This window comes from Dryobates pubescens, chromosome 35 (genome assembly GCF_014839835.1).
Source record: "Dryobates pubescens isolate bDryPub1 chromosome 35, bDryPub1.pri, whole genome shotgun sequence".
In the NCBI taxonomy this organism is placed as follows: domain Eukaryota; kingdom Metazoa; phylum Chordata; class Aves; order Piciformes; family Picidae; genus Dryobates; species Dryobates pubescens.
The window spans coordinates 1,428,686-1,451,629 of NC_071646.1; the positions used below are offsets into that span (position 1 = coordinate 1,428,686).

At 61.2% G+C, this 22,944-nt stretch overlaps 3 protein-coding genes across 18 annotated transcripts in view; all 3 read right to left on the reverse strand.

The window, feature by feature from the left end:
- Nucleotides 1-1,600: 1,600 nt before the first annotated feature.
- Nucleotides 1,601-7,473, reverse strand: REN (renin). The gene is made up of 10 exons (XM_054176449.1): nt 7,373-7,473; nt 6,487-6,643; nt 6,203-6,326; nt 5,255-5,373; nt 4,419-4,615; nt 3,668-3,676; nt 3,119-3,241; nt 2,428-2,572; nt 2,208-2,306; nt 1,601-1,802 (listed from the first exon to the last, which is right to left on the reverse strand). The coding sequence occupies exons 1-10, from the start codon at nt 7,471-7,473 to the stop codon at nt 1,641-1,643; spliced, it is 1,236 nt and encodes a 411-aa protein (XP_054032424.1). The 3' UTR covers nt 1,601-1,640.
- Nucleotides 7,474-12,539: 5,066 nt separating this feature from the next.
- On the reverse strand, nt 12,540-14,363 carry GOLT1A (golgi transport 1A). Its single transcript, XM_054176287.1, has 5 exons — nt 14,339-14,363; nt 13,245-13,336; nt 12,928-13,139; nt 12,743-12,806; nt 12,540-12,578 (listed from the first exon to the last, which is right to left on the reverse strand). The coding sequence occupies exons 1-5, from the start codon at nt 14,361-14,363 to the stop codon at nt 12,540-12,542; spliced, it is 432 nt and encodes a 143-aa protein (XP_054032262.1).
- Nucleotides 14,364-18,160: 3,797 nt separating this feature from the next.
- Nucleotides 18,161-22,944, reverse strand: part of PLEKHA6 (pleckstrin homology domain containing A6) — a 50,765-nt gene continuing 45,981 nt past the window's right edge. For 10 of the 16 annotated variants that reach the window (XM_054176332.1, XM_054176330.1, XM_054176326.1 and 7 more), the window contains 7 exons: nt 22,816-22,925; nt 21,915-22,163; nt 21,313-21,477; nt 20,954-21,087; nt 20,601-20,743; nt 19,582-19,705; nt 18,161-18,694 (listed from right to left, as the gene is read on the reverse strand). In XM_054176332.1, the coding sequence (XP_054032307.1) occupies nt 19,590-19,705; nt 20,601-20,743; nt 20,954-21,087; nt 21,313-21,477; nt 21,915-22,163; nt 22,816-22,925 (917 nt within the window). In that variant the 3' untranslated portion in view covers nt 18,161-18,694; nt 19,582-19,589. The remainder of the gene's footprint in view (nt 18,695-19,581; nt 19,706-20,600; nt 20,744-20,953; nt 21,088-21,312; nt 21,478-21,914; nt 22,164-22,815; nt 22,926-22,944) is intronic. The other 6 variants (XM_054176339.1, XM_054176336.1, XM_054176337.1 and 3 more) reach the window with 2 other exon arrangements.

Consider the following 22,944-nt stretch of genomic DNA (forward strand, 5'->3'; position numbering starts at 1 on the left):
TGTGGACCAACCTCTCACCCACCAAGCACTGCCCTCCCCCTCTAAGGGATTTCCAGGTGGGTTGGGGAGAGGTTTGGTAGGCAAAGAGTGAGCAGGACCGGCTGGCACAGCCCCTCCAGGGTCTGCTGACCCCACTCCAGCCCCACTTCATTATCAGAGGAAATAACAACTGCAGAGGGCTGGCAGCAGAGAATTGCCCCCTCCAAAGCTTACAGCTGGCTGGTGGCTGAAACCAGCTAAATGGACCGTGGGGACTTGGGGAAAATCGTTCAGAGAGAGAGAGAAAAGTAGAATACAACTCCAGCAGCCACTCACCCGAGCTGCTAAATATAGAGGCAGCTCTGGCAGGTTTTAATGGGATGCTCATAATTGCTCCTGTTGCTTTGCTGGGCTGAGTGTGGCCCTAATTGCTGGCCCATAATGATCCTGAGTGTTAATGTGGGGCAGCGGTGGGTTATTGGTGCCCTGCAGCCAGAACTGGGCAGCAGCCACCGGGAAATTGTCCTGGCACAAGCGATTAGAGGTGTTAATAGCCTGGCTTAAGGGGCCCAGGAACCACACAGCAGCAGCCCAGGCATTTTTTCCCCCTCCCTCCTGCAGCTTGAAATGAACTCTGCTGAATAGGAACAGACCTGGAGAGACCTGGGGAAAAACCATCCTGGTTTAGGCCAGCTGAGGGCTGAAGCCATCAGGGCCTTTGAGCCACCGGCTGCTCTTTGAAGCTGGCCTCACTTGAGTCCTCCCCAGGGCAGAGACTGTGTGGTGTAGAATGGGATGGAGGAAGCTCAGTAGTTCCCAAGAGGAAGGAAGGGGAGAAGCTTCCCAGGATCTCTGCACAGCCACAAGGTTGTGGAGAGGCTGGGCTGGAGCTCAGGGTATGAGGAAAGATTCCTTCCCAGAAAGGGTTCTTAGGCACTGGCCCAGGGAGGTGGTGGAGTCCCCAGCCCTGCAGGGGTTTAAAGGGCCCTTGGGTGTGGTGCTGAGGGCCGTGGGTTAGTGCTGGTGGCTCAGCAGCAGTGGGGGAGTTGTGAGCTCTGGGTGGGTGGTTGGACTTGATGGCCTCAGAGGTCTCCCAACCTCAACAATTCTGTGGTTCTCTGACCTGTGCCTCCCTCTCTGCTGACTCCCCAGGAGTGCCCAGCGCTCCAGAACAAGCAGCCCCTCAGTGTCCTGCTGCTCAAAGACTCTTTAATGTCAAAGTCATGGGGAGGGGCTGGGCTAACACCAGCGAAACCCATCACTAAACAGCAGCCAGATGATCTTCCTCCCGTGCCAAGCATCACACAAACCCCAGCAGATCATCCCTCCTCAGCTGCCTGCAACACCTCCACACCCAGCAGCAGCTCTCTTTGGGGCCAGTTTGTACCCTCAAAGCCGCTGGAGCTGCAGCCCCAGCCCCAGGGTCCCGTTTGGACTCCCAGCCCCTGCACGCAGGGACGAGGAGATGCCTTTAAGGTTCGGCAGCAGAGATTCCCGGGAGGCAGCGCGGGGGTTTTGGAGTGGGAGAAGGTGAGGTTTTGCAGTTGCTTCAGCACAGGGAGGAGGTGGCTGAGCTGCAAGGAAATGCTCTTCAAACGCTTTCTTCCCAGCGGCGCTCCGGGCTGGTCCCTCCCCATCCCTCCCCGCGGCGCCCCCAGCCCTCAGCGGGCCGTGGCGAAGCCGATGCGGTTGTGGCGCCGGTCGAATTTGGTGTAGTAGTGCCCGATGAAGCTGGCGCCCAGGATCCAGAGCGGACCGGCTGGAGGTGGGATGTCCATCCCTGAGAAAGCCACCACGCAGACATCCTCCCCGTACTGGGATTGCTGCAGAGAGAAGGAGACCCGCGGGGTGATGGAGGGGGCAGGAGGGGCAATCCCTCCAGCTCTGATCCCCAGCTCAGCACTCTGCTGAGCCTGGATGTTCCTTCTCCCGGGAAGGAGCACCCCTGCCTGTCTCTGCTCACCCCAGATCTCCCCCAGACCACCCAAAGAAACGGTGACAGCTTGGTCTGACCCACCTGGACACCCCTGCCAAGCAGGGAGGTGTGGGGAGAAAGAAGAACTATTCTGGGGCTCATCTTAGCTGCTCTAGGGCAGCAAGGAGGGTGCAGGGGAGCTGGGTAGCAAGGAGGGTGCAGGGTACTGCTGGAGGGCTGCACCCCAAGGTGCATGCACCCAGCCTGGGGACAGCTGCTGCCCTCCCACCCCACCCAGAGGGGTGCAGCTTACCCGGAGGATGTAGGCTGAGCCACTGAGGACATAAATCTTCCCACCCAGGTGGAAGGAGATGTTGGGCAGCTGAGGGACTTGCTCACAGTCCACCACGTACTGCAGGGGGAGGAGGAGGCAGCCCTGTGCCCGTTTGCTGGGGCAAGGAAGGGCTGGGGCAGAGGCAGCCAAAGGAGTAGGTGGTGGGACGCGGGAGAGGGGACAGAGGAGGTTTGCTCACCTCTCCCTCAGCCATCTCTGCTGCCCCAATGGCTTTCATCAGCACGGAGATGGGGCCGGCAGGGCCGGTGATGTAGGAGGCGCCGGTGTCGATGGCCACGGAGCAGCCTTCCTTGCAGAAGAGGATCTCAGCCCCTACAGACACTCTGGAGTGGGAAGGGCAAGGGCTGACCCCGGGTTTCTCGTGAGCACCACAGCTCAGCTCCCAGGGCCACAAGGTGCCCAGGGGTCACATCTTTGGCCAGGCAGAGCCTGTGCTGCTCCCCCTGCCTCCAGAGCACGGAGTCTCCAGGGGCACTGGGAACCCTCCCTTCAAGCTTGTTGAATCTCAAAGCCCAGCTCCATCACGTGTGGGGGTGGGGGGTGTGGATTTTGGTGGTTAATCAAACACAGCAGAATTGTTTCAGTCCTTCTGCAGGGCTAAAGGAAGTTAGACTCTTCCTCTGTGGCTTCCAAGTTCGATCAGCCCAAGCTCTGCGTTCTCCATCTCTTTGCTGAGCCCAGAGGGGTCAGCCCCGTGCTGGAGGGACCCAGTCCGGTGCTGGAGGGACCCAGTCCGGTGCTGGAGGGACCCAACCTTACTCCCCTACAGAAGGGAAAGCATCCACCAGCAACCCCAAGTGAACTCATACCCCCGTGGACCACCTTCCCCAGCACCCAGCAAGCTCTCCCCAGGCGCCCCCTGGCCTCACCCCTTCATGCTGATCTGCCAGTAGCCGCTCTTGCTGACGTTCAGGTAGTGGAAGTCGCCGCTGTAGTAGGCTGGGTCGCTGCCTCCCAGGATTATTTCCCCCCCAGGTTTCAGAGGAGCATTCCTAGGGTGCAAAATGCAGCAGAGTGATTCCCCCTCGGCTGCTGTCCCACGGGAACCCAGCAAGAAGGGACCCTGCTCAGCCCTGAGGCTCTGGCAAGCAGTGGTGGAGAAGCAGAAGGAACCCTGAGTTAGTTCAGAGAGGTGCAAGAGCCTGCAGGAGAAAGGTGCCACATGCTGAGGTCTCTGAGCAGGATGATGTTGGCAGCCTGTGGGCAGGGCCTGGGGCAGGTATCTGAGCTCCCACAGAGCAGTGCCTGTCTGCCACTGGTCCCAGCACTGGGCACGGCTGGCCTGGGGCTGGCAGTGGGAGCAGGGAGTGCTGATGGTGCCCAGGGAGTGCTGCTGGTCCCCAGGGAGTGCTGCTGGTGCCCAGGGTGCAGGGTTAGTGGTGGTGTCTCAAGGGTGCTCATGCTTTTGGTCTTCTTACTTCGAAGCTCTGCAAAGAGAAAGAGGCTCCATAAGCCTGTGGTCCGAGGCCAGCTGTGCCCCTGGGGTGCCCAGGGGGCCCCAGCAGCACCCCAGTTTGCAGCCAGCGTCCTCAGGCTTTGCTTGTTATTGCTGGGTGCCTCTTTAGGTGAGGAGCTACCATCCCTGCTTGGAGCAGGAGCTGGTTGGATCTGTTTGGCCCTGGACGTTGCCAGGGCTGGTTAGCAGTGCTGGGCTGGGGGACAGCATTCCAGAGCTGCCAGGACTGGCTGCCCACCCCCACTGCCCCTCTGGGGTTTGGTGCTGCTGGGAGGGGAGATGCTGGGGCAAGAAATGGAAGGAGGCTTGGCTGCCAGTGCTCTTTTGTCAGTGATTTGGGGGATCCTTTTTAACTTTGCCTGTAGATGAAACACCAAACCCACCCCTGGCTGTGACCACTGCAGCCCCACCAGCAGAGCTGGTGACTTGGTGCAATCCAGCAGTGACAAACAAGCAGGGAGCAGCCACTCCCGGCCTTGGCACTCCTTGCCCAGCAGCTCCAGATAAGCACCCACCTGGTTCTACCTCTTGTGCTGCCTCATTCCATCCCAGCCCCTCCAGGCATCCTCCACCTGCCCTCCACCCCGTGCCGGGTCCCCCGGCCCCAGCTCTTCCCCAGCTCCCGGGTGCAAGCCCAGCGCTGCCCTGGCTGCGGTGCCCGGCAAGAGCAAAGCACCTCCCCGGCCCCGCCGCCTGCCCCCCGCGGCACCCACCGGCTGTAGTAGACAGAGAACACCTCCTCCTTGAGGATCTGCTGGGAGAGGATCCTGTCGAACACGGGGGTGATGCCATCGATGGCCTGGCTGGGGTAGCCCATCCCCAGCACCCCATCGAACCTGGCGAAGATGAAGGGGAAGGCAGGCAGCGCCGTGGCCTCGGCGAACACCTGGACGATTGGGATGTCTGACACCTGGGGGAGGGCACGGGGGGGCGGTCAGGGGCCGGATCGCCCAGGGAGCTCCTCCCTTAGCCCAGATACCCTCCCGGGCACGGCTGAGAATAAACACCTCCTCCGCCTGCCTCCAGCCCCACCTCCATCCAGCTTCATCCTTCTCCACCCACATCCACCTCCAGCCCTGCCTCCATCTCCCTCCACCCATCTCCATCCACATCCCCTTCACCCACATCCCCCTCCAGCCCCACCTCCATCTACCTCCATCCATCTCCAGCCTCACCTCCAGCCCCATCTCCATCCACATCTCCATCCACATCCAGCCCCACCTCCATCTCCCTCCACCCATCTCCATCCACATTCATTTACCCACATCCACTTCCAGCCCCATCTCCATCTACCTCCACCTATCTCCACCCAGCCCCATCTCCATCCACCTCCAGCCCCACCTCCAGCCCCCATCTCCAGCCCCATCTCCAGCCCCATCGCCATCCACTTCCAGCCCCACCTCCATCTCCCTCCACCCATCACCACCCTACCGGGCTGCCTGGTGACTCGGCCAGCCGGGAGCGCTCACAGAGGGCAGCAGAGCCACAGGTGGGCACGTCCTGGCCGAGCCGGCAGCCCCAGGAGGGTGGCCTGGGGGCATGGGCTCACCATGACGATGTCCTGGCTGAGGAAGCCTTTGACGCTGCCGGTGCCGTAGCGGATGGCGAAGGCGGTGCCGTTGGCGATGTGCGTCCGTGACTTGGAGGAGTCGTAGCGGCTGTGGGACACTGGGGGGAGGGAGAAGGAGCATCCAGTGGTGGTGGCCGCTTGGCAGGAGGCTGTGACATCCCTGAGCCCTGCGCCGGCCAGGTTTGGTTGCTGCTTCTCAGACGGAGCTCCGGTGGGAAGCAGCTGCCAGCCAGGGCGTGCCCTGCTCTTACACCGAGGAGGGCACCGAAGCTGGGGGAGGGTCTGCAGAACAGGGCTGGGGAGGAGCAGCTGAGGGAGCTGGGGGTGTTTAGTGTGCAGAAGAGGAGGCTGAGGGGAGACCTCATTGCTCTCTGCAGCTCCCTGGAGGGAGGTTGGAGCCGGGCGTGGGGCAGTCTCTTCCCCCAAGGAACAAGTGAGAGGATGAGGGGAAATGGCCTCAGGTTGCAGCAGGGGAGGTTTAGGTTGGACACCAGGAAAAGTTTCTTCGCTGCAGGAGTGGTCAGGGGCTGGCACAGGCTGCCCAGGGAGGTGGTGGAGTCCCCATCCCTGGAGCTGTTGAAGAAACCTGTGGCCATGGCAGCTGGGGGCAGGGTTTGGTGGCATGGTGGGGCTGGGTGGAAGGTTGGACTGGATGACCTTAGAGCCCTTTCCAGCTGAAACAATTCCATGACTCTGTGATTCCATAAAGCAAGCAAATAAAGGTGACAACGACAGGATCAGCTGAGAGCCCCTGGCCCAGTGCCAGAGGGGTGGGTAGCAGCAGGCAGACCCCCCCTTGCCCAAAGGTTAAACCCATCCCAGCCTGCTCTGAGCAGCCCTCAGGGTGGAGGAACTGTCTGGGACCGACTGGAGCTGAGGCTGGAGAGCTTCAGCCCCAGCCTGGTTCCAGCCATGCCCCACACTCACCACAGGCACTGTAGAGTGGGGAGCACTTGTAGGATGGCACCCACAGGTTGGCTGAGCCGGTGTCAAAGACCACCTTGAAGGTCTGGGCGGGGGTCCCGATGCTGATCTCGCCGAAATACTGAGTCTGGAAAGGAAGAGGGCTCGGGGAGCATCCCTGGGGCACAGCTCACACACGAGGTGGGGGTGCCAGGGCAACAAATGCCCGGTGGGGTGCAGCGGGTGGGACTCGTCGGGGGCAGGGTGGTTTTGAGGTGACAGCCCCCCCTAAGAAGGGAGACACTCACGTCCAGGTAGTTGGTGAGGAGGGTGGGAGCCGTCCCGTTCCGGGGGCCGACCACCGCCCTGCGCCTGCTCTGCCTCAGCTCGGGGAAGACATCCGAGACCTTCACCCCCATCTCCTGCAGCGTCTGGCGGATGGAAGGCATCCTCCGCAGCGGGATCCTGCCGGGAGCGGGGCGAGGGCAGGGCTGGGGGACCAGGGAGCGCCGAGGCTGCCTGCCACCCCCTCCCCGTTCCCCGGCGCTGCTCGGGAAATCCAGCAGGGTGGCTCTAGATGGCAGCAGCTGCCCGCAGCACCCTGCGCTGCCAGCCCTCTGCCTCCCTCCACCAGCCCCGTCCTGGTCCTGCAGGGGCTGCGCCAGACCCCAGGACAGGGACCCCAGCGGGCTTGACCGCTGCAGGAGGCACCCCCAGACCCCACGGGCTCAGCCCAGCCCCACGCTCCCCTCCTTTGCTCTGCGAGGAAAAGTCTTCCTCTTGGCCTCCCGGGTTACTGGGGAGGCAGGGGATGGTGCTGAGCCTCATGGTGGTCCGTGAGGAAGAGGAGCAGGGAAGGGCAGAAGAGGGGCAGGGAAGGGCAGAAGAGGAGCAGGGAAGGGCAGAAGAGGAGCAGGGGAGGGCAGAAGAGGAGCAGGGGAGGGCAGAAGAGGGGCAGGGGAGGGCAGAAGAGGGGCAGGGGAGGGCAGAAGAGGGGCAGGGGAGGGCAGAAGAGGGGCAGGGGAGGGCAGGTGTGCCAGCAGAGAACAGAAAGGGAGGAGGCAGAGGGTTTCCCAGCATAGCTGCAGCATCAGGAGAGTCTTCTGGTCCTCAGCTCCAGCCCAAGCACCAGGAACAGGGGGGCACATGGAGACCCAGCAGGCTGTGGACCAGCTGAGACATGCATGGCTGTACCTCTGCAAAGCCTGGCTTGGTGAGGGGAAGAAGCTGACGCCCCAGGCCACGGCCAAGACCACCAGATACTGCTGCACCCTCCAGCTGTGTCCTGCCAGCATCTTGCTCTCCTAGGGCAGCTCCTTCAGCGGCAGCTTCCTTGTGTCCCCAAGGGGAGGATGCTTTTATAGCCTGGGTCCCTGCATCCTCCTGGGTTTCTCCTCCCCGTGGGCTGGGGGAGGGCTGGGGAGTCCTGTGGGCAGGTGGTTGGATGCTGAGCAGGTCAGACCCTGCAGGGGGAGGGCACAGCTGGCAAGCTTGGCTGCTGAGGGGAGCTGCAAAGAGGTGAGAGCCACAAAGCCTCTCTCCCCCTGGCTACCAGCACTGCTGTGTGCTAGTGCCAGGCCACTGCCACCCTCGTGTGTGCCCAGTGCCTGCTGGTGCCAGTCAGGAGAGCTGGTGGGTGATGCTCAGGTCCATGTGGAAAGGTGGCCAAGGAGATGCCCCTGGGCTCCATGCCACAGGGAAATGAGGATTCCCCAAAAGCCCAGGGCAGGGATCAGTGAAGGCTCAGCCAGAGCCCCTCCAAGCATGCAGACACTGCCTGCAAACCCACCAGACCCCACTGCTGCTGCTCTGAGCAGAGCGGGGAGGGGGGCAAAAACCCCCACCCCAGCTCTGTTAAACCAGTGAGGGGGCAGAGCCTGGGCCAGAGGACAGCCAAACTCATTGCAGTTGTTGCACCCCCAAGGTATGAGCACCCACAGCCTGGCTGGGGGGCAGATGTTTTGTTCTGCATCTGATAGCAGCAGGGTGCAGAGGAGCCCAGCATGGCTCTGGGTGCCCAGGCTGCTGTGCCCTGCCCTGCTCTGGCTTTTGGGAGGAGATGTTGCCCAAGGAACCCCAGGGGCAGACTGCAGAGGGCTGCTTTGGACAGGATGCATCACTGGTGCCCAGCTCAGCTGTGTCTCCTCAGCTGGTGGGGGTGGGTGCTGGATCAGGCCCCGTGACTTCAAGCCCAGGGCTTGAGCTCAAGGACCCTTGGTAGGAAATGATGGCAAAAGGCAATGAAAATGTTCTTGGATGAAACCTGAGGACACAACTGCCCCTGACCTGAAACCCTCAGCTACAACCCCCCCAGCTCCTGCCATGGATGGCAGTCGTGCAGGGCACTGCTGCTGGGGAGGGGGTAAGGAAGTCACTCCAGAAGCTACCAGCAGCTTCCTCCCCACCCCCAACCCGGGGCTTTAAAACCTTCTTTCCCAGGGGGATTTGGGCTGCAGTGGTTGGAGCCAGGGGAAGGTGACCTCAGCGGGCACCGAGGCTCTGCCCCGCGGGTCGCAGCCCTGCTCCCCCCCCCCCGGTCCTGACGTCTTTTCCCACGCCGAGCCGCGGTGCTGCGTCACTCCGGGGAGCCTCTTGCCCTGGGGCAGGTTGCAGCGAGGTGCAGAGGTCAGGAGGCAGCAGCTCAGCCCGGGAGCCACAGCAATGTGAGAGAGAGAGAGCCTGGCAGGGAGCCCCTGGGCATCCCTCCCTTTGCCGGGCATCCCGCGGGCTCTGCCGAGCCCCCAGAGGAGAGGCTGGGGCTGCGCCGTGACCGCGGAGGGAAGGGCCCACGTCAGCCGGGGGAAGGGGTTCCAGCATGCTGGGCCGTGGGGCTCTGGCATTTCCAGCTGCCCTCTGAGCCAGGGCCAGGGCCAGGCACGGCTGCAGGAGCCCTGAGGAGCCTTTGGGCACTGCCTTTCCCTGGGAGGCGCAGATGAGCTCCTTCCCAGCTGGAGCAGGATGTGGCTGGGAACAGTGGATGGAGGGGGACCAGGGGAGAGGCAGCACCACCCTGCTCCAGCCCCGGGGGCAGGCAGCCCCTTCCGTGCCCAGGGGATGGCACCACACCTCCAGAGGTCCCTTCCAGCAGCTGCCACTCTGTGCTCAGGACCACCCTGATTTTGTCCCCAGCCTTTCAGGAGGCCCCAGAGCCACAGGGCAGATGCTTCACTCTTCCCACACAGCCTCCTAGCATCAGGCAGCTCCAACCAAAGCATCACCTCACCTGACTTTGGGGGTGACTGAAGGTGCCAGGCCCCCAGCCACAGCTGCCACCTCCCCTCTCACTTCATGCCCTGCTGTGGAGAAACCACTGCAGAGCCCTGGGCTTCCCTACCCTGTGAGGAGCAGCTCATCTGGGAACAGCAGGGGAATGCTCCAGCAGTTATTTCCCTGCCTGCTTTCCAGGAGTCAAATGACTGAGCTGAGAGTGGAGTTGGAGGGAAAGGCTTTCCAGAGAGGAGCAAGATGGATGAGCTCCTCCAGAGCTTAAAATAAAGCTCCACTCATTAAGTGCTTCCCTCTCAGCATGGAGGCAGTAGGAAGCTTTCCTGAGCAGCCTGAGTCCTTCAGGGATCTTCCCCTTCCTTTGTTTTTGGCCAAAGCTGGGCACAGTTTTGGCCTTCCCACACTTCTCTAGCCCAGGACTTTGCTCCTAGTAAAAGCACAGAAGGCTCCTGAGGGATGGGCAAGAAGCTGGAGCACAGAAGTGGCCTTTGGGAAGGATTTAGAGGAGGTTCTGGATGGCAGCAGCAGCAGCAGGGGGGGTTGGTGGTTGATGGCAGCAGAAGCTTAAAGCCCAAACATTGAAACCACAACTCCCTGAACCAGAGGGGAAAAACAACTCCCCAGCAGCAAGCTTCCCAACCACAGGATCCCTGCTGCCTGCTCCATCCCTGCTGCCTGTTCCATCCCTGCTGCCTGCTCCATCCCTGCTGCCTGCTCCATCCCTGCATCACCTTGGGAGGGATCCCTCACTGCCACCCCGGGGCTGATGCTCCCTCCTGGCTTGATTTTGCCAGCAGGCTGAAGGGACAGCCCCTGGGGCACCCCCCCTGCTCCTCCCCAGGGATGGGGACGTTGGACAGTCCTGCACACCATGCCCTGGTGGTCTTGGGCTGCTGGTTGGGCTCGAGGACCTTGGAGGTCTTCTGCAACCCAAACAACTCTATGATGCCTCTAGGACCATTCCTCTTCCTTAAGGTGAAGCTCTAAGGATGAAGCTTGACCAGGAAAAGTTGGAAAAGAGCAAAAAAGGTCTCCCCTCAACCTTCTCCAGACCTAACACCCCCCAGCCACTCCTCACCAGTTCCAGACCCTTCACCAGCTGCAGGGGGGTAGGGGTGGGGATTGGGGAGGGCTGTCCTGATTTATCCCTGCTGGGAAGTTGCTGCTTTGTGACTCAGCCCTGGCTGCTGGGGGCTGGGTCTGAGGTGCCCAGATGAGTGACCTCAGCTCAGCTGAGCAGTCAGAGCAGTTCCCAGCTCTGGTTTCAGCTGGTGCAGGCCTGGGCCCTGGTGAATGCTGAATGCCAGGCAGCTCAGCCACCAGCTCCATCAGGCTGCTCTTCACTCAGGAGGGAACAGGTTTAACTCAGACTCATTAATTAATGCCTGCAAGCTAAGAAGGGGATCTGCAGAGGGACCAGCTTTGATGTGATTGCCTTGGGTTAATTAAACTCCTGCTAGCACCCAGCTTCCCAAGTGCTCACAGAAACCTGGCTCACATCCACCCAGCTCCTGCCTCTGATCCTCCAGCCCCACTGAGCTATCCAACCAGTTCCCCAGCAGTGCTCCTGGGGAGAGCAGCCTCTGCAGCCCCAGCAGAGCAGCTCCTTCACATCACCTGATGTTAAAAGCTGGGAGAGCTCCACACTGTCCTCAGGGTCCTGCCTGCCATGAAGGTCTCCCTGGGAGAAGCCAACCCTTGATGCTGTGATGGGTCCCCAGCAGCACAGCTCCTGCCTCCAGCGGCTGTTAAAAGCATCTGGGCCTGAGGGGTTCTTGAGGCCAAGCCAGCTGCAGAGAGGCCACAGAGAGGACGAGGTGGGTGATGAAGGTGTCACCAGCAGCTGGCTGAAACAGCTCCTTTCTGTCCCTGCAGAGGCAGGCTGGAAGGCAGCAGCTCCCCTTGGCCGTGCCAGGGGGTGTGCTGGGGCTGTGTGGCAGATGCAAAGGTCCTCTGGGGGGGCTGGAACCTTCCCTGGGCTGGAGGCCACCAGCAGCCTCTCCTGCAGTGATGCAGATGTCCAGGTCATGACCAGGCAGAGAGCTGTGTCCCCCTGACCCCCCTCCAGCATCCATGCCCACACCTTGAGGCTGCTGCAGATGTTCCCTGGCTCAGCCCCCAACAGAGCTGTCCCAGTGCCCCCCCAGCCCCCATCAGCTTCACCCTTCCAAGCCCAGCCTGCAGACCCAGCTCTGCTCCAGCCCAGCAGGCAGCAGGTCCATGGGAAATGCCAGGTCCTGGCCCATGAAGCTCAGAGATGCCAACACTGTAACCCTCTGCAGCTGCTCCAGGCCCCCCCTGCTCCCACCCCAGCCTCTCTCAATTCCTTAATAACCCCAGAGCCATCTGCTTGCTCCTGGTGGCCACACTCCAAGGGGTTAATTCACCCTGCTCCCATCAGGCCGGGTACTGTTGATGTGCTTTAATGGCTGTTTTCCTGCCCTCCCCTGCCCTCTCCCTGGCTCCTGGGGCTCTGCTCTCTGCAGCCACATCCCTGTGGGACCCATGGGAAGGCAGTGCCAGGGCTGCCCGAGCTGCCTGGGGCTCCTGGCCAGGACAGCAGGAGGCTGTGGCTACTGGAAGGTTCTTGTGCCACCTCCAGCCTTGGCCATGGGAAGGTCTTTGTGCCAGCCCTGGCCATGGGAAGGTCCTTGTGCCACCTCCAGCCCTGGGCATGGGAAGGTCCTTGTGCCACCCACAGCTGTGGCCATGGGAAGGTCCTTGTGCCACCTCCAGCCCTGGCCATGGGAAGGTCCTTGTGCCACCTCCAGCCCTGCCCATGATGCCATGGGGAGACTGAGAGGTGGCAGAGCTGGAGCAAGCCCTGGGGCAGAGGAAAGGAGCACAGCCTGAGGTCAGTCTCAGACACAGTTTTTAATTCAGTCTTTCAACAGAAGAATAAAACAACTCCAAGAGTTCCAGCAACCCCTCTGGAGCAGCCAGTGGCCCCCAGAGCCTCGCTGAGGAGCTGCTGGTGGGGGAGCTCCAGGGGTCAGCAAGGCCTCAGCCCCACGGTGCGGGTGGCAAGGGCCAGCACCGAGGGTCCCAGGGCCGAGAGAGGTCACTGCAGGAGAGCCAGCCCCAGGGCTCTCTGGTGCCATCCCATCTCCTGTGGACTGTGGCCCACCTGGCAAGGTCACACCATGGAGCTGCTGTCCCCCACCTTCTGCAAGAGCTGCGAGAGGGAGAGATGCTGAGCAGCAGGAACATCCTGCAGGGCATCCCCAGGGGGCTGCAGAGGGCCCACGGTGACCTTCCTTGTGTGGTCCCAGCCCTGGCACTCAGGATTGATTCACCCAAGCACTGCAAACCCCGAGGGTCCTCTCAGCCCCTGCTCACCTTGCTCAGCAGGGGGATGTTCACCATGGAGCCCAGGAACCCAAAAGCCACTGGGAAAAAGCTCCTGTGCCAGAAGAAAAGTCTCTGTTCAGCTCCAGGATGGGGGCAGGGGGGTGGGGGTCTGCCAGGGGCTGCAGGGCACGAGGGTCACCCAGCTCCTGCCACCCAGCCCAGGGCCCCCACACCCCGCTGGGGTGGGCAGGTGGTGTGGGATGGACCTGAAGAGGTTGATGAAGCCATAAGCCTCCAGCAGCATGCCCAGGAGGGGCCACCTCATGAGGACAATGATGACCCCCCCCAGGAAGAAGCTGCTGCCCTTCATCTTTGACCGCTGGAAGAAGAAGCTGAAGGTCCTCTTGAAGCCGATGATGAAGACCAAGCCGGAGAGGAAGAGGAGCTGGGAGGGCGAAGGGGAGCAGGTCAGGGAAGAGCTGCCCAGAGCCTTTGCTCCGTGCTGGCCAGCAGCAGCTGCTGCAGGCAGCCCCAGCCCCACCACACTCACGTTCCCCAGGGCCAGCAGCACGGAGTCGAAGTAGAGGAGGATCCCAAACAGGATGAAGAAGAGGCCAAAGCCAACCAGGCCCACGCCGATCCCTGCAAGGCTGAGATGAGGCCCTGGGCACACAGCTCAGGTCCCACCTCGGGCTGTGGTTGCTCTCCTCAGCACCTCCCTGGCCTCTTTCCTTCCCAGGAATGTGCTTTGGATTTGTTTCATAGAGTCAGTAAGGGTGGAAAAGACCTCAGAGATCACCAAGTCCAAGCTGTCACCCAACACCTCCTGGCTACTAAACCCTGGCTCCAAATGCCACATCCAATCCTCTCTGGAACCCCTCCAGGGATGGGGACTCCACCACCTCCCTGGGCAGCACATCCCAGTGGCTAACAACTCTCTCTGGGAAGAACTTTCTCCTCACCTCCAGCCTGAACCTCCCCTGGCACAGCTTGAGACTGTGTCCTCTTGTTCTGGTGCTACTTGCCTGGGAGAAGAGACCAACCCCCACCTGGCTACAACCTCCCCTCAGGGAGCTGGAGAGAGCAAGAAGGTCTGCCCTGAGCCTCCTCTTCTGCAGGCTAAGCAACCCCAGCTCCCTCAGCCTCTCCTCCCAGGGCTGTGCTCCAGACCCCTCCCCAGCCTCGTTGCCCTTCCAAAGCTTAGGAGCAGCCTCTCTACCTTCCCAAGCCTTGGGGAGGTTGTTGGTGCCCTCAAAACCCCTCTGGGCTTCCAGATGAAGAATAAACCACCACAACAAAGAAAGAAACACAGGGGAAGGTCCTCTCCAGCAGTGGCACAAAGGCTGCTGGTGCAGGAAGCTGGGGGGAGAGGCTGGTGATGTCCTGCACCTGAGCCTGGCACCTCCCCAGCTGCCCTTCCCCCATGCAGCGCTGGGGCAGAGGGCAGGACCCCAGCCCTGGTCCCCACACCCTGCCTGGGCTCCCACCACATCCCCCTGCCCCAGGAGGGGGTTTGCCATTGCACCCTCACCCAGCTCAGACCACCAAAGCCTCCAGCCCTGACTCCGTGCTGGGAACCATCCCTGGTGCCTCGGGGCTGGGCAGCGCCCCCTGCACGGTGCCCTCCCGGCCCCCCCAGCTTACTCTGGAAGTCGCTCAGAGCTACCATCCTGCCGGCCTGGGGCTGGGCAGGGCCTGCCCAGGGTGACCCTTGGAAGGCCCTTTGGCCCCTGCACCAGCCTGCAAATCATTAACAGCTGCCAACGCCTGCCCCGGGCTGGCAGCGCCTCCCGGCCTGGGGGCCGAGCATCGCTGCAGGCTGGCACAGAGACTGAGAGGCAGAGGAGGCTGTCCCCTCTGGAGGCTTCCAGACCCTGCTGTGGGTGCTCCTGCTTTAGCAGGGGGCTGGACTGGGTGGTCTCCAGAGGTCCCTTCCACCCCCCATCATGCTGGGAGTCTGGGGTAGAGAGGGGCTGGTGGCCCCTGCCTGGTCCTGCCCTCCCTGCCTGTCCTGGAGCCACCCCCAAAGCAGAGAGCTGTGCCTGGCTGTGCTGGCACTTGGGGTGTCAGAGTGGGACCTTGGGCACCACAAACCTCCATCCACCTTCAAGGTCAGGCTGGATGAGGCCCTGAGCAGCATGGGCTGGTGGGAGGGGTCCCTGCCCATGGCAGAGGGGTTGGAGCTGGATGAGCTTTAAGGTCCCTTCCAACCCAAACCATTCACCCAGGGCAGGGCACACAGGGACACAGCCAGGGGGCTTGGAGAGCCTCCAGAGGAGCAGGCTCCACAGCCTCTCTGGGCAGCCTGCTCCAGGGCTCCAGCAGCCTCACACCAAAGAAGTTTCTCCTCACATCGAGGTGGAACCTCCTGGGTTCCAGCTTGCACCCATCCTTCCTCACTGGGCACCACCAAACAGAGCCTGGCACCTTCATGCTGACACCCACCCCTCAGATCCTTCCAGGCATGGAGCAGATCCCCTCTCAGATCCTTTCAGACATGGAGCAGATCCCCTCTCAGATCCTTCCAGACATGGAGCAGATCCCCTCTCATCTTTACAGCCATGGAGCAGATCCCCTCTCAGCCTCACAGCCATGGAGCAGATCCCCTCTCAGCCATGGAGCAGATCCCCTCTCAGCCTCACAGCCATGGAGCAGATCCCCTCTCAGCCTCACAGCCATGGAGCAGATCCCCTCTCATCCTTCCCTTCTCCAGCCTAAAGGAGGAGAAGATGCCCCCAGCCCCCAGAGTGAGACCTTTCCCCACTGGAGCCCTTTTGCCCCCCATCCCTTCAGTCCCCCCCCAAAGTGGGGACCGGAGGCAGCTGTGGACAGAGGACACTGACACTTCCTTGCTTCTTAAATACTTTTATTCCTCTAACACTAGCAAAAAAAACCCCAACCCCCCTCCCAGAAGAGCACTGCCCCCCAGCCCCCCCTCCCCAGTGCATAAATAGATCTCCCCAGGGCTGCAAACCCTTCCTCTGGTTTGAGTCCCTGCTAGGTGAAGTGGTATGAACGAAAGTAACAGCCAAGAGCAAATCACCAGCGGAGGGTAGGGTGGGGGTCGGCTTCTTATCTTCTTAACCCCCTCCCTCCCTCTCCCCCCCTCCAAACCACCCCCAAAATCAGGACCCAGCAGGTTCTGCAGCAGGGCAGTTCTGGGGCCCTGGGGCTGTGCTCACCCCCTGGGGAAAGCTCAGAGCTGGAGAGGATGTGGAGCACAGGGACGCTGCTCCTGGTGCCCCCTCCAGTCCCTCAGGGACTGTGGCTGGGTGTGGGGGGCGCCCCTCGGCTCCCGGGGGGGGGGGCACAGCCCTGCAGCACAGCCCCCGGGGGTGACCCCCTCCCCCCAGCCGGTGTAAGTGGGGGGCTGGCCCCAGTTGCAGCAGCTGGGGAGCTCGGCTTCGGGGCCTGGCAGGCTGAGGGAGAAGGGAAATAAATGCATCAAAGCTCTCCAAAACTTAGAGTCTCTTCATAGTTTATTTTAAATAAACTTTGCTTTTCATAAAAGCAGAAAAAATAGAGATTTTTAAATAGAGTTTTGCTTCTTTTTTTCCCCTCTTTTTACCTTTTTTTTTCTCCTTATTTTTTCTCTTTTTCCCCCTTTACTTTTTTTTCTCCTCTTCCTTCTTTTTCTCCTCTTTTTTCTCTCTTTCTCCTTCCCCCCTTTTATTTTTCCTGTTCCCTCTTTCTTTCTTTCTCCTTCCCTCCCCCTTTTCCCCCTTTATTTTTCTTTTTCCTTTCTTCCCTCCCTTTATTTTTCTTTTCCCCCCACTCTTTTTCCCCTTTATTTTTCCTTTTTTGATCCTTTTATCTTTTTCCCCTCTTTATTTTTCCTTTTTCCTCTCTGTTTTCTTTCTCCCCACCCTTTATTTTTTTTCCTCTTTCCCCCCCCTTTATTTTTCCCTTTTTTGATCCTTTTTTCTTTTTCCCCTTTATTTTTCTTTTTTCCTCTCTTTTTTCTCTTCCCCCCCTTCATTTTTCTTTTTTTCCCTCTTTTCCCCCCCTTTATTTTTCCTTTTTTCTCTTTCCCTCCTTTTTCTTTTTTCCTCTCTTTTCCCCCCTTTTTTTTCCCTTTTTTCCTCTCTTTTCCCCTTCTTTTTTTTCCTCTTTTTCCCTTCTTTTTTTTCCTCTTTTTCCCTTCTTTTTTTTCCTCTTTTCCCCCTTTTTCTTTTTCTCTTTTCCCCCTTTATTTTTCTTTTTTTTATCCTCTTTTCTCTCTTCCCCCCTTTATTTTTTCCTTTTTTTCCTCTCTTTTCCCCCCTTTATTTTTCCTTTTTTCCTCTCTTTTCCCCCTCTATTTTCCTTTTTTTTCCTCCTCTATTTTTATTTTCTTCCCCCCTCCCTTTTATTTCCCTTTCTCTTTTTCTCCCCTCCCCCCTTTTTTCCCCTTCCCCCCCCCTTTTTTTTTTCCTTCCCCAACCCCCTTTTTCCTTCTTTTTCCTCCCCTTTTATGTTCATTTCTTTTTCTTAATCACCTCCCTGGCAAGGCTGCTGCCAAACAACCTCTGGGGGGAGGAGAGAGAAAGAGAGAGAGAGAGAGCTCAGCACAGAGAGTACCTCCCAGAAAAGAAGAGGGGAAAAACACCCACCCAAAATGAAGGGAAACCAAACCAAAAGCCACCAACCCAATATAGATATATATTATAAATGTAGAATTTCCATCAAACATATATTAAGGCATGTAAATAGCAAAATAAAGGGCCAGCTTTATGAGCTAAAAGGGGCTGGGGTCCAGGCTTGGGAGCAGAGCAGGACTTGGGGGCTCCTGGGATCCTACCAGTATTGCTATGAGGGGGGTGGGGAGCGTGGGGAAGGGGTTCTGGGGGGGGGAGGGGTGGGGGGGCGCCAGGATCAAGCCAGGAGGGAAATCAATAGCTGCAGGCTGGCTGGGTGCTGGCTCCTGGCTGCAGCCAGCCTTGCTGACTCCCCAGCCCTGCCAGCCTCACGACTTGTCCAGGCAGAGGCAGCTTTGTGTTCTCCCTCCAGAAAGGGGAAATTTGCTACAGGAAAGGCAAAGGAAGGGCAGGAGGCTGGAGTGCCACCAGGGCTGGAGGGGAGATGCACTGCCAGGCTTTCAGAGGGGCTGAGGGAGAGGTGGCAATGGGCCAGGGGACAGGCAGGGTGCTGCTCCCCAGGCCACTGCTGCTGCCTGGCCCTGAACCCCTTCCCCTCCACTGCTGAGCCCACAGCTTCACCTTCATCCTCCCAGCTCCCTGTATCGCTCCTCTGCTCCCCTCTAACATCTCCATCCCTGCCCAGACCTCCTGCTCTGTGCCAGCCATGCACCAGGGCCCCAGGGCAGCCTTTGTGCCACCCTGACATGGAGCACAGCACTCCCCCTGGGCACTTTTGTGTCCCCCACCGGTGCCACCTCCATCCACCCTGGCCCCAGCACAGCTCCTCCTTCCTTCTGCTGAGCCATGAAGGGCCAGGCCTGGCTCTGCTGGTGACCACCCCCAGATGGATGCCAAAAGCAGGTTCAGGGCACAGGGAAGGGAGGAGGTGCCCGTGGAGCAGAGATGGCACATCCAGGTCCAGTGTCAGGTGGAAGCACCATCCGTGGTGGGGACTGGCTGCTCTCCAGCCAGGAGAATCCCTTTCACAGACCTCTGGGAGACCAACACATCAGCATGGGGAGCCCAGGGAGTCCTACATTTGCCCAGGGCTGCCCCAGCAGTGAGGTGGGCACCGTGCTGCTGCTGGCCCTGCTCAGCCCTCCACGAAATCCTGATGCCCAGGACGCCATGGAGCTGTCCCTGTCCTGGCTGGCAGCCTGGGGGCTCCTCGGGGACCTCGTTCCAGCAGGCAGCCTCCCAGCACCCACACATCTCCTCGGGGTGCTGTTGGTGATGCCAGGCCACGTGGCCTCACCACCAGTGCCAGGGAAGGGGGTCCAAGGAGAACCAAAAATCGATGGCAAGAGGCTCAGTGTTGTGTTGGGGTCCTAAAACGTGGCCCCATGGAACTTGATGGCACCAGCAGCAGCCAGGGCTTGAGCTGGAGGGAGAAGAGAGGAGAGCTGAGCTGCACAGAGGGTGTGGGGTGGTGAGACAGCCTCTGTGCCCACCCCACAGACCCCTCTCCTGCCCTGCTTGGAGGAAAAACCAAGCACAGATTCAGCTCTGTGCCCCTTGGGGGCAACCTCCAACTGAGCAGGGGGATGCAGTGTCCCCCCTGTTCACAGCCCCCAGCATGGAGATGCCAGAGCAGGTGTACCCCAAAGCCTGGCCTTGAGGCAGCCCTTTTGCATCCTGCAGGAGTTCCCCTGCCCACAGCAGCCTGCTGAGCACCCCCTCCATGGCCACGCTGGGATCTGGGCTGGCCCAGCCCCTGGGGGCTCTGCCTTGGAGGCCATTTGGCATCATGAATGGTTTGGGTTGGAAGGGACCCTCCAAGGTCATCTTGTCCAAGCCCCCTGCAGCCAGCAGGGACAGCTCCATCCAGAGCAGGCTGCTCAGGGCCACATCGAGTCTGACCTTGAATACCTCCAGGGATGCAGCCTCCACCACCTCCCTGGGCAGCCCGTTCCAGTGTCTCCTCACCCTCACCGTGCACAGCTCCCTCCTGCTGCCCAGCCTAAACCTGCCCTGCACCAGTTTCAAACCATTGCCCTGCATCCTGTCTCCACAGACCCTCCTGAAGAGTCCCTCCCAGCCCTTCCTGTAGCTGAGATTCTGAACTGCAGCTCTAAGGTCTCCCTGGAGCCACCTGCCCTTGGTCCATGAGAGGAGCCGCAGCTGACGTGGCTCAGGAGATGTTAGCCGGAGCAAGCAGCGGGGGAGGGATGCTGGGCACGGAAGAGGCAGCACCCTCCCCTTGCCCAGGGCCCTCCCTGGGCTGGAGGGAGGATGAGTGGGATGAGGAAGAAGAGAAGAGATGCTTACTTCACGGCTCAGACACGCATAAAGTGGCTGCTGTCGGCGCCCCGGGGCGGCTCGGACGCCAGGGGGTTGGTCGGTGGAGTCGGGGAGGCTGGGGAGGTGGGAGGGCTGGGGGTAGCACACTGAGCTGGAAACAAGAAATGGGAGAAGGGCATGAAGGGGAGAAGCTGCTGGAGCAGTGAGGGCAAGGAGGGGACCCAGCAGAGCTTAGAGGAGGAAGTGAAGAGGAAGGAAGGGAGGGAGGGAGGGAAGGAAGCAAGCAGGGTCAGGACGAGCAGCCAGAGCGGTGCCCGGCAGCAGCGTGCACACGTGAGCTGCCCACAGGGCTCCTCATGGACAAGGCACCGCATGCCAGCGCCCTCAGCTGGGCACAGCATGCCACCCTGCAGCCTCCCCAATGCTTCTGACCTGCTGCTGAAACCTCCTGCCCATAAAGTGCCTGCTCCATCCCCCAGGGGCAGGCAGCCCTGGGCACCACCGGCATGAGCTCTGGGGTGGCAGGTTGGACTTGATGATCCTCGAAGGTCTTTTCCAACCTTATTGATTCCATGACTGGCACCACCAGGCTGGCTGCCCCACCCCACAGGGGTGCCCTGCCCCAGGCAGTGGCTCTGCTGCCCCTATCATGGCCACAGAACCGTCTGGGTTGGCTAAGCCCTGTCAAAGCTCACCCGGTCCAACCGCTCTCTAACCCTGCCAAGGCTGGGGCTAAACTCTGGCCCTCAGCACCACATCTCTGCGGCTTTGAAGCCTCTCCAGGCTTTGGGAAGCCTTTCAGGGAGGAAGTTTCCTCTAAAGCCCAACCTAAAGCTCCCCTGGAGCAGCTCCGAGGCCCTTCCCTCTCCTCCTCTCGCCTGGTGCTTGGCAGAAGAGACCAACCCCCACCTGCCTCCGGAGCTGCAGAGAGAGCAACGAGGTCTTTCCTCAGCCTCCTGCCTGCACCCAACCTGTCCACCTGGTGGTCCTCTGTGCCACGTTGCTGGCAGGATGCCCCCCCCGTGCCCACCCCCCCGGTGCCTTACCCGAGAGCATGCGGCCGCGGCGCGAGGCCTCTGCCGCCAGGGCGCAGGAGATCTCAATCCTCTTCTCCTGCTCCTGCAGCTGGCTCTCGGGGTCCTGGGGGGCATCCACCTCCCCCTCACCCAGGGGGATGACGTTCTGCAGGCTGCACACACAGCGCCCAGCATCAGTGCCCGGCGTCAGCACCCCTGCCAGGCCTCCACAGGATGGATCCCAGAGGGCTGGCCGGGGCAGGGTGCAGGGCAGGGGTGCAGGGCAGGGCTGGCACGGGCAGGGCAGGGCTGGCATGGGCAGGGCAGGGCTGGCACGGGCAGGGCAGGGCTGGCATGGGCAGGGGGGGCACGGGCAGCCTCACCTGGATTTGGCAATGAGGGTCTTGATCCTTTCCACCTTCTTCTGCTTCTCCTTCATCTCCTCGGGGCTGAGGGGGGTGTCAGGCTCCAGCTCCACGTAGCGCTCCGGGATGAGGACCTTGTCTGGCGTGGAGAGCTGGGCACAGAGGCCAGGGGCTGAGCTCAGCACCAGCGCTGGGCACCCATCCCCCCCCCAGCACCCAACCTGCCCCACTGCCCCTCTCCCCCCCCCCCCAGCTCCCAGCACCCTGGCTGGGCACAGCCAGAGGCCGCAGGGTGCTGAGCAATGCAGGAGGGTGGATCAAGCCCCTCCTGGAGCAGGGGGGCAGAGGGAGGGCCGCCCCCAGCACCCCCTCCTCACCTCCTTGTTGATGTCCAGCTCGTAGTGCTGGGGCTCCAGCTCCATCTTGCGCAGCCGAGCGATCTCCTCCTGGGGGGTCTCCTGCACCTTGCTGGGGTCGTCAGAGCGCAGAGCGGCCTCCAGGTCAGAGATGTCCACCTCGTGGATGCTGCGGTGCCGGCGCACCTGCCAGGGACCCCGGCCCTGCTGAGCCCCCTGCCGTGGGGCACCGGCCCCTGCCCCAGCCCCCAGTGTCCCCTTAGCTCTCCCGGGAGCCCCCAGCGCCCCCCCAGGGCTCTCCGGGGAGCTGCAGGCACCCTCCAAAGCAGCTCCAGCCCGGCCCCGAGGCAGCCCTTTCGCTCCCTGCAGGAGTTCCCCTGCCCACAGCAGCCTGCTGAGCACCCCCTCCATGGCCACGCTGGGATCTGGGCTGGCTCAGCCCTTGGGGGCTCTGCCTCGGAGGCCATTTGGCATCATGAATGGTTTGGGTTGGAAGGGACCCTCCAAGGTCGTCTCGTCCAAGCCCCCTGCAGCCAGCAGGGACAGCTCCATCCGCAGCAGGCTGCTCAGGGCCACATCAAGCTCCAAAGCAAACCAGCCCCGTGGCTGGGGCAGGGACTCACCACCTTGTAGGCTGTGGGTGCCTTGGTGCTGGGGGTCTCGGGCTGCTGGCTGCTGGGGAGCTGCAGGCTGCGTCGCTTCTCCTTCATGGAGCTGCTCTGGTGCCGCTTCATGCGGTCCAGCTGCTCCTCCACACTCATCTTCACCTTCGTCTCGTTGGCAAACACAGCACTCTTTGGTCTCTCCTGAGGAGACCCCGGCCCCCTGGTCATGCTCCCATCCACCCAGCACCACAACCTGCCGCCAGGGGGCTGGGGAGGAGGTGCCAGAACAGCCCAGGGAGGGGGATGCTGAGCTGTGGAACCATCTATGGAGCCCCCACTTTGCTAGCCCAGCCCTCAACCCCCTCACCCCAGCCCCAATCCTCTCACCCCAGCCCAAATCCCCATACATCCTCACCCCCAGCCCCTTGGCATGGGCTCAGGTTGCACCAGGGCAGGTTTGGGTTGGACCTGAGCAACAATTCCTCTTCCCCAGAAGGGTTGTCCAAGGCCTGGACCAAGCTGCCCAGGGGCAGTGGTGGAGTCTCCAGTGCTGGAGGGGTTTCAAAGCTGTGCAGAGGTGGTGCTGAGCTCAGGGCTGGGCTGAGCATAAAATCCTGGAACTGTTTTGGCTGGAAAAGGCCTCTGAGAGCATCCAGTCCAACCAGCACCCCAGCACCGCCCTGGCCCCCAAACCCTGGCCCCAGCTGCCATGGCCACAGGTTTCTTGAGCCCCTCCAGGGATGGGGACTCCACCACCTCCCTGGGCAGCCTGTGCCAGGGCCTGCTCACTGGTGGCAGCCGATAAATGCCTCTTAAAGCCCAACCTGACCCTCCCCTGGCACAATTAGTGGTTGGACTCCACGAGCTTCAAGCTCTGCTCCAGCCAAGCCCAGCTGCTCCCCTGTGCCACGAGCCCTACCCGAGAGCCCAGCCCGTTGGCCAGGCCATTGGTGCCCCTCCTGGGCACGCCAGCTGCGGGCACCACCTCCTCCTCTGCTGGAGATTTGGTCCTGGGGGGCACGATGCCCACTGTGGAACAAACCACAAG

Coding starts and splice junctions, on each gene's coding strand:
- REN (XM_054176449.1), bottom strand. CDS start 7,473: ATGCTGGCAGGACACAGCTGGAGGGTGCAGCAGTATCTGGTGGTCTTG. Junction 5,374..6,202: donor CCCACTCTACAGTGCCTGTG/GTGAGTGTGGGG, acceptor CCCTCCCCCCAG/TGTCCCACAGCCGCTACGAC. Junction 4,616..5,254: donor TCAGCCAGGACATCGTCATG/GTGAGCCCATGC, acceptor GCCCTCCCCCAG/GTGTCAGACATCCCAATCGT.
- GOLT1A (XM_054176287.1), bottom strand. CDS start 14,363: ATGGTAGCTCTGAGCGACTTCCAGA. Junction 13,140..13,244: donor TGCTGCTGGCCCTGGGGAAC/GTGAGTGTGGTG, acceptor TCGCCCTCCCAG/CTCCTCTTCCTCTCCGGCTT. Junction 12,579..12,742: donor ACATCCCCCTGCTGAGCAAG/GTGAGCAGGGGC, acceptor TCCCTCTCGCAG/CTCTTGCAGAAGGTGGGGGA.